Below are 10,000 nucleotides of genomic sequence, written 5' to 3' on the forward strand. Positions count from 1 at the left end.
TAATTTAATAAATTCCTCTTCTCGCCCTTAAATTCCTCATCTCACCAGTATCCTTGCTGTTCCCAGCACTGCGCTTTTCTGGACTGAGATGTCCGATGTTCCCGGGATCTGTTGCAACCATTCATCCAGTTTGGGGGTCACTGCCCCGAATGCTCTGATCACCACAGGCACTACTGTCACCTTGACTTCCAGGCTCTCTCCAGCTCCTCTCTGTGGCCTTGGTATTTCTCGACTTTCTCGTGTTCCTTCTTTCTGATGTTTCCATCACTTGGGATCGCTACATCCACTACAACGGCTTTCCTCCGCCCTTTATCTATGATCACGATATCCGGTTGGTTCGCCATTACCATCTTGTCAGTCTGTATCTGGAAGTCCCACAGGATCTTCGCTCGGTCAACCTCCACCACCTTTGGAGGTGTTTCCCATTTTGACCTTGGGGTTTCCAGTCCATACTCCGCACAGATGTGCAATGAGTTTCACACACAGATCCAATGATGGTGAAAGGACAAGTGTGAAGTAAACTTGCCCAAGCATCTTTTCAAACCATTTTAAACATGCTTTCATTGTTTTTTTTTGTTTGTTTGTTTGTTTGTTTTTTGTTCTTTTTGTTTTTTAGCGCAACCCACCCAGGTTCATCGTTAGACTAATAACGTGCTTGGCAAGAAAATTAATTTGTTTGGTAATCTCCGGGAAGTGACATCATTTACAGAATGCCATGTCACCAGTCAGACATTGTAATGCATTGTTGATTGTCCCGTGAACTGCGCTTCGCCATTGTTATCGAGTTATTCGGCCAAATGCCTCAGCGCTGTGTGGCGAAGTACTGTTCACATTCAGGCAAACAGCTGTTTGAGTGGCCAAAAGAAAAGAAAAGTAAATGGACCAGAAAATTGGATCGATATGGTTTCGTTCGAATGAATTTCAATGAGCGCTCTTTGTTCAAAGCACTTCGAAGACCTCTGCTTTCTCAAGGGTTTGCAAGAAGGTCGGTGTGATAATCAATCAATAACTGGCTGTTGTTTACGATAACATGCGATTCAAAATATGATACGTGTACATGGATGGAATACTGAACAAAAACAATCAGACGACGATGAATGGAATCCTCAATAATGGGGTTCAACCTACAATGCTGCCAATATAATGCGCGGACTTGCCTAAGACACAACATAACTACCTGAGCAATCACAATGTAGGACACCAACCCACTGTGCTCTCAGTGCTTGCGGGAATACATGAACCATGTAGGTAATCTCATTGTGTGCAATTTAAAGCATTGCACAGTATCAAATTGAAAACAATAATGCTAGGCTAATAACCACAGCCCATATAGCTTACTGTTCTTCCAATCTTGAATGGTTTCGTCTCCACTCCATTTCCAGCCGTTCGGGCACAACATTTTCCACATTCTGACCATCTGGCTCATACATGTATGGTCCAACATATATCTTGCCTACAACCTCCTCTTCCTCCAACTCTTGAAACACCTGGATCCCCTCATCTAACTTGAAACGTTGCTTTCCGAATCGATTTCTGACTGGGTTTGTACATTTTCCATATCGAGCCCTGCTATTGTTGTCCTTGAAATGACATCACACGTCCGGGTTTTTCGCTCACCAGGATCTCACTTTGTGAAAACGATTACTTTGTGGAATTTACAATATAGATATTATTTTTTTCATCGATCCATCCATCCATTTTACGATCTGCTTTATCCTCACAAGGGTCACGGGGCATGCTGGAGCCTATCCCAGCTGTCTTTGGGCAGTAGGCGGGGGAAACCCTGAACCGGTTGCCAGCCCATCGCAGATTATTTGTTCTTGCTTTCATTAATGTATGTTGTTTAATTACTTGTGACATAAAACATATTTCATTTGGGATTTTCTTAACTTTAAAGAGTGCAAGAAGCGCAGACAGTTTGCATAATGAAACAAGTTTGCAACTATTAGGCATAATTTCAAAATTGTGCACATAACTTGAAAAGTTCATAAAAAGGTTGTTTCGAAAACCGAAGTTCCACTGTATTTATCCTGGTGTCTCTCTCTCTCTCTCTCTTTTTTTTTATGTCACAAAAATCTCAAATTTGAAAAGGAGTGTGTAGACCAGGGGTCACAAACCTTGAAAGTGAGAGCTATTTCGGGGACTGATTAATGCAAAGGGCTAGCAGTTTCATCCACACTTCTGAAAAAACTAATTTGCTCAAATGAACTTGAATTATATGTGAAACATTTATTATATTCATGTAGGTTAAAGCATTGATAGTTGTTCGTGAGTTCTCACAGTAATTTTTCACAATGATTTGACACGGTGGGAAACAGTTACATCTCAATATGCAACACTTTATTTCTATGAACCTTTGCAAACATTTTCAAATGATCACCTCAGCAGTGAGCTATTTTTTAGAACAGGACATGAACAGACAATTTGTCTTTACTGATGGGCACTAGGATGTGTTTAACTCCTAATATGGCAGGAATTTTCATGGTGTTGCTGCTTGAATGAAAAACTGTACCTTGCGGACCACAACACATGTGCATGCATGCACACACATTAGCACAAACACACACCTCAATTTACCTGAATTTCTCCCAGCTGTTTTGTCAGTTCCTAAAGATGGAAATAAAAGAGAGTGATGGTGATATTATTATATATTACACATACATTATGTATTATATTCCCATCTAGCCACTGGTTTCTGCAAATTTCGGTATGCAAGTTTATGTGCACATGCCTTACCCGGGATCTTGGCCCAGGAACTTCAGTTTTCATGGAAGGTCCATCATAGTCAAAGTCCACCTGGGCCTTTGGTGCCGCTTTGCTTGCATATCGGCATCCTGAAAACACATAGAACAACTTCAAAAACTGATAATATCTGACATTTTAAAGCAATTTTAAAGGATTTATAGAAACTAAAAAAATAAATAAAAAAAACATGCTGGTTAGATGAAAGTTGACCCTCACTCTCTTTTAGCATACCAGAATGTTATTATTATTGGTTGAAACAGTTGACAAGAATATTTTTAAATTGTTGAAAATAACAGTTTGGGCAGTGCTATCAAATGTTACACATTTTCCTTTTTTGTGATGGAAATCACTGAGCACCAACTCATTCTTGCCAGATTGTTCTGGATATTTAAAAATATCCAGCATTTAAGTTCCGGTGTCAACAGAGCACCATTCCCTCATCATCACTTCCGTTGCAGCGAATAAGCATCACTTCTGACTAATATCGTCACGAAAGAAGGACATAGAAGCCGTGCTAATTGCTAAGCTATCATGACAGACCTGTAGATGTAAAAAAAAAAAAAAAAAAAAAAAATACCGGTAAGTGCTTGGGTGATACAGTACACTTGTCAAATGGGTCTGGCTGGAATCACGTTATAGTGGAGAGTTAACCAACATTGAACAGCAAAATAACAGGCAAGTTAATAAGTGTCTGGAGAGAAAATAATCTCAAATAATGTTACACAGCAACATGAGACACGAAATGAATTACTATGTCACCACATAAGGTAACTATGAGGTTAAAAGTATTATAATAATATAATGTACTGTATATTTATATGATGTAATTACCTACTGTAACCTTTATTTGTACCACAAGGTGGAAATTGGCCATGTTTCATGAGCAAAAGTGGATACAGAAAATGAAACACTGCATTTAAGAGAAGATATTTGTACAAGAAGTCCATTACACTAATTCAACATACAAAATATTTTGTGTGTTTAATCTAATGTAATATAATTTAATCTAATCTAATCCGTCAACAATGTGAGTGCTGAGTTTTAATGTTTACTTTTAAGGTCTTATGAATGTGATTTAATACTCTTGCTTTCTTTCCTCCAGTTGAAAACAGAAGAAGTAAAGGCGAATTCATCCATAGATGCAGATGTTTTTGAAAAAGGCACTGTGAAATCTCATACACTTGGATTCACGATTCATTTGGAGGAAAGGCACTTTCAACCTTTTTACCAACTAAAAACTGCATACAGTGCCAGCTTGTTGCAGCATCATGGAGTATCTGTCGATGACTGATTGATGATGTCGCTCAATTTTTAAATCAGGTCATGATGCATTATATCCGGGATGTCAAACTAATTGTAGTTCAGAGGTGACACACAGCCTAATTTGATGTCAGTTGGGCTGGGCAGTAAAAAACAAAAAAAAACACACAAGTCAGTGTTTTCCCCTTCCTTTTCATACAAAGAAATGCAAACGCAAAACAAAAAACTTGAACAAAATATCCTATTGTAAAACATAAAGACCAACCTTAGATGTTTTAAGAATAATGTAAAACCTGCTTCAGTTTATCATCTACAGTCCATTCAATCGGATGAAGCGCTGCAGGAAGACACCTTCAGTAAAGTCAATTTGGAAATCTCCATTATGGAGATTTCCGCCTCTGAAGAGGTGGTCCACCTCAGATCAAACAGTGACTTCGAATTCAGTCATTGTCACCGAGGCCCTTCCCCAAGCAGAGGGCTTTTTTTTTTTTTTTTTTTTGATAACTGACAAAAATTAATCATTGTTCAAACAGAAGCTAGCGTGTGGCAGTAGCAGTTTAAGAAAGGTAATATTCATTTTATTAATAAAAAAAAACATGCCGCCACAATGTTCATTTTTGCACTTTCAAATTCACCCCTGCTTTACTGCATATCAGTTGTTGCAGTTGGATTTTCACATCATTGTTCAGAACAACTGGTGTGAAAAATATAGTAAAAAATATTGTTGAAATAGTTTGTCAACAGATGCCTCAATCTTTGAGAACGTTTACCTAACTGAAAACACCGGCTGGTTTGCTTCAGCATAGTACTTAGCAATATTGTCTTGTACATGAGGTCTCTTCATTCATCATATCAAGTTGATGGTGATGGAGAAACTGTTCCGGAGTTTTCCTCTTCACATACAGTCCATGGTCCAAAAATCAAATTCACTCTTTCAAAAGGTAAATACATTTGGGAACAACAAACATGTTCTCCTACACATTGTTGATCTTTTGGAGTCCTTCATTCTACATAGGTGAGTCAAATTCATTGCATAACCTCTTCAACCATTGTGTCCACGCTGAGGCTTGTCAATAATCCAATTTATCTGATTCTGAGAACACTTACTGAAATATTTGGACAGTCAAAAATCTCAAAACTTGTCAAATATTACCATACATTATCATCATCATCATCATCATCATCAATGTTATTAATATTATTAAGTTCCAATAATTATCAGTAGGAAACATTTCCTTTAAATTTTTCAAGATTATTTCTTCATTAATTGGGCTAAAAAAAAAAATAAAAAAAAAATCATGATTCTTTCCTGAAGTCTTGTTAAAATGCGATTTAAATGCCATCAGTATTTGTAATTTTGGTCTCATTTTGTGTCACAGAGCAGGCATGTGCAGCCCCGGGCCTGGGCGGCCTCTGTCCTGCCTGTATTCCATGTCTCCCAGCTGCAACACACCTGATGATTTGAATCAGATGTTTCAAATTATCCCGTGTGTTGCAGCTGGGAGAGATGGAAAACTGGCAAGACAGCTGCCCTTGAGGATTGAATTTGAACAGCCCTGGAGGAGAGGCTAAAATTCTTGACCTAAAAACCTTCCATCAATGTTTTTGGCTGGATATAGTGCATGACATCATCAATATAAGATAAGAAAATTAATATTTTCAATGACATATTAATTTCATACAGAGTAGGACTTCTGTGACAACATGACATTCAATTTTTGGTTTGTGTCATTTTACCTGAAACACTGAGGCGTAGGTTTGTGTTGAGGGTCAGCGCAAGACGACGACTGATCACAGAGTATGCCATGACAGGAGTCAGACAAAATCTGAGAGAGGCAGCGGCTGCCTTTATCTTATCTTCTCCAACCAGGTCACCTGATGGTGGGAGAAGATGGGAGAGGGAGGGAAGGGCATGAACATATATGGATTCAATTTGGCAAGAGGTAAACCTGCCCGGTCCAACAATATCTAAATTAAATCACTTGACCAATGTGACATTCCATGCTTGACGTGTGAAAACAGGAATTCTGGTTAACAGCACGTGATATGCTTCTATGCCACTGGGAAAAAAAAAAAAAAAAAGTCTTTTTTTTTTTCAGGTTGCGCTGAGGAAGAATGACAGTAGGAGGAAAAAGTGAGGTCAATCAGACCCCATTACAAACAGGTCTTGGTCTTTGAGGATATCATATCCTGTATGCCTGCCGTGGAATGTATTTCTATTATTTCCCCATTCGTCCTTATACGATTAACTTTATCGTGCATTTTGGAAGTCTCCAAAAGCCTGCTTTCTCTTATGTGGATTTGACTCGATTTGTGTTTCATTTGTAAACTCAGAACAATGTGCAGTATGGAATAGATAAGGGTGTGTGGAGCTCTAAGTGTGTGTATGTCAACTGCACTGTGACACTAAGATGAACAAGGAAAAGCTGGTTTATGTTCTAAAATCTAAATAAAACAAAGATGAGAAAATGAGTGTGTTCTCCCTTATCTCCGGGATCCTTATGTAATACTGGCCAGAAAATAGGGGAAAACTCCAGCTTTCTGCTTTCACACGGTGGACACCCCGATTATCGCACACATCACACAGCCGGTTACTTGGCAACACCTCGTGAACTGGATGAAACTGGTTTAGAGAGTGTTACACAAGACTGCATCTTCGTATGCTTCGGAGGAGCAATGTTTTTGGTGTGTGGCGCGGGAAAAAAATAAGAGCTGTCGGACGGACGAGGGAATAATATCATAAACATTCTTTATCACCTTTTAAAGCTAAAGATACAAGCTGAGTCACTACAACAATACAATCGCGCACTAAAGATGAAAAGGAGAAGAAAGCAATTTGATCCAATAAAATCAGAAATGGAAGTTGGCCAAAAAGGTTGCTTGCTGTTGTGATTTAAATTGAGTTACTGATTTTTAGCATTATGATATGTGGGAGTTGTGCCAGAGTGTCACGCAAGTGACAAAAGCAGTCTAAGGGACTAAGGGACGGCACACAACAAGTTGGAACTGGATTAAACCAGAGTTATAAAATCGAGGATGAGATGACTTCAGGGTTGCCTGATTATATATTGGAGCTGGGAGTGCGAAGCCAAAGTGCATTTGGATTCTACTGTTTGGGGTGTTTTTGAAGTAAAAGCCTTCTGTTTTTCTGTACATGAAATTGCACTTCAGACTTTGAACTTGAGCAAACATATTTTTTCGGAGCTTTCTATCCCGAAAGGTCCATTCTCCACGCTTTTGCACTGAATATAGAACACAATTTCTCATGCACAAAGGGAATCTGCTGGAGAGAAAATAAATCACATGGCTTGGCGCTAACAACACAGTAATTAATGGAGATGTAATGATAACGTCAATAACGCCATATTAAAATAGCAATGTCGTCATCATCATATTAAAAGCACTACATCTGTTAAATAGGCTACTTTATTTTTAATTTATGCAGTTCCAGCATCCTCTGGTGGTTAGTTTATTAGTGTAGTTTAATTTGAATTAGGCACGTTTTGGCCATCTACGTTTAAGACCCACAATAATCGCCAGATGAAGACGAACGTAACATGTTTGACTTTTTCCGAAAATTGACTCGAGTCACAATGCGGGCATGTATTATCAAGTAAGTGCCTCAATATTAAGTGTCATTTGTGTTTGCGCCGCTGAGTCAATCTGAGCTTGACAGTAAAATCACTGGCCAATCCTATTTCTTTGTCTCTATTGTTATGCTTGAACACAAAACTGTCTTTTTTTTCCAATAAGAGACTTTTTGTTGTTGTGTTTTTTTTGTTTTGTTTTGTTTAGTTTTTTTTTTTACAGAGTATTCTGAATTTTCATACAGTATCATGAGCTTTCTTATGTTGCCAACTTCTCACCAATATCGTGATAATTATCATATCGTAGGTTTGGATATCATACCGTATATGTAGCTAAATTCAGTACTATACGCAATCTAATGTTGCAATCACATGACCATAATGAGCCACTCATATTGTTTGCTTGCCAGAAGAGTGGGCGGAGTCAGTGCGGATGCATCTCCAGTAAAAGTAAATCCAAATGAACGATAGCTTTCGTTGTATTGCCTCACACCAGAAACTTCTATAATTTCCCACGGAACACATATCACACAGTGTTTGAAAACCGCTGGCGTAGAGGTTATTGATATTGTTAATATGGACATTAAAGTCCATTCATCCATTTTCTGATTCGCTTTATCCTCACAAGGGTCGTGAGGCGTGCTGGAGCCTATCCCAGCTGTCCTCGGGCAGTCGGCGTGGGACACCCTGAACCGGTTGCCAGCCAATCGCAGGGCACACAGAGACGAACAACCATCTGCGCTCGCACTCACACCTAGGGAAAAATTTTTTGGAGTGTTCAATCATCCTCTCATGCATGTTTTTGGAATGTGGGAGGAAACCAGAGTACCTGGAGAAAACCCATGCAGGCACGGGGAGAACATGCAAACTCTGGAAGTGAACCTCTGTACTATGGGGTCGTCGCGCTAACCACTCACCCACCGGGCCACAAAATCACTTTATATTATTTTCATATAATTTACAGAATACGTTTCTTTATGTTCCTACATGAGTCGCTGATGTTGCAGTGGTACGCTTGCCTGACTTGTTTGCATGCAGCGTGGGATCGGTTCCTACTCGATGACGGTGTGAATGTCGGTATATATGGTTGTTTGTCTCTGTATGTGCTCTGTGACTGACTGGCAGCCAGTTCAGGGCCTAGTCTGCCTTTTGCCCGAAGTCAGCTGGGACAGGCTCTTACCAGTCGATCACCCAGCCACCCTAATTGAAGATCACGGTTATAAAATGTCCAATACACGTAGCCATCTCTTAAAACAAGTCATACATGGCAATGGCGAGTGATGAAAAAAGCGGAAGGGGCGTGGCCTGACCGGGGGCGTGGCCTGGCCGGGGCGTGGCCTGGACGGGGCGTGGTTACTTACAAAAGTGGCACTAAACTGCTGAAGATGAAGTGTATTCAATTTACACACTATTTGAAACTTTAACAGAAAAAAAATCCCAAGATTGTTCACTATTCTTTCAAGTGAAAATTTGTGCAATTTTGCTTATGCATTCCTAGTATGTAACTCCAAATTTGCTGCTCAAAATCAAAACTAAAAAAGTAAACACATTCCCTGCCATATTTAAGATTTGTTCATGACTTGTATTCATAAAGTGTTGTGTAAATGTGATAAAAAGCTGTTAATTCTTACCTCATACAGTAACGTCTTTAGTTGTATCCGCTGACTAAGTTTGTTTGAAAAATGCCGATCCCAAAGAATAATTGCTCCGTCGAATGGCGATTTTGTCGGCATGTTTTTTCACTTTTGTTGCATGATCTGTCAGTGCCACGCATCCACGTTAATTAAGTCACTACAGTACACACAATAATCTTTGCCTGCTACGTCTGGTTTCTTCAAAAATTGTCCAAGAGCTTCTGTAACTTCGTCGAACTTGGAACCAATTTTAACCTTTACAGTGACTTTTCTGTCAAGCCAGTCCCATCGGAATTTATTCTTGACGTTTGAGTCAATTTCTAGGATTGAAGACTCCTGATCTTTCGTCAAAAATTTCATAATTCCGCTCAAAACGATCCGAGAACAATGAATTTGCGAGACGAAGAGGCCGCCATGAATCAGGTAAAACAATATGTTACATGCAATTTGATTGGTCCAATCGCTTGTAGTTAACCAATCGCTGGGCCGTATATAATCGAGCTAAGACTCCCGCAACAAATAATGCCTTCAATGATCTGATTAGTTGAAGCTTTCATACACGTCCAATCGCAGGGCTGTTTACAAACGGAAAACAGAGAGACTGTTCGGGAGAGCTCGTGAAAACTCGACGATAAGGTATCTGACCGCCCCTAAATTTTTCTCAACGGATTTAGACGATTCACAAAAATGATCAATTTAAGAAATAAAACGGCGGATTTCCGCGGATCCGCGGAAAATTGCCATGTATGACAAGTACAGTCTTGTATTCAGCAA

The 10,000-nt window shown here is 39.4% G+C and overlaps 1 protein-coding gene across 1 annotated transcript in view; it reads right to left on the reverse strand.

Moving 5' to 3' along the window:
- The window catches only part of abat (4-aminobutyrate aminotransferase), a 37,652-nt gene that overhangs the window by 23,184 nt on the left and 4,468 nt on the right, over nucleotides 1-10,000 (reverse strand). The window contains exons 2-4 of the mRNA XM_019887479.1: nucleotides 5,743-5,880; nucleotides 2,737-2,834; nucleotides 2,578-2,607 (exon numbers count right to left, since the gene is read on the reverse strand). Coding sequence (XP_019743038.1) covers nucleotides 2,578-2,607; nucleotides 2,737-2,834; nucleotides 5,743-5,812 — 198 coding nt within the window. The 5' untranslated portion in view covers nucleotides 5,813-5,880. The remainder of the gene's footprint in view (nucleotides 1-2,577; nucleotides 2,608-2,736; nucleotides 2,835-5,742; nucleotides 5,881-10,000) is intronic.

Source organism: Hippocampus comes, unplaced genomic scaffold (genome assembly GCF_001891065.2).
Source record: "Hippocampus comes isolate QL1 unplaced genomic scaffold, H_comes_QL1_v1.1 scaffold271, whole genome shotgun sequence".
NCBI classification, from domain to species: Eukaryota; Metazoa; Chordata; class Actinopteri; order Syngnathiformes; family Syngnathidae; genus Hippocampus; species Hippocampus comes.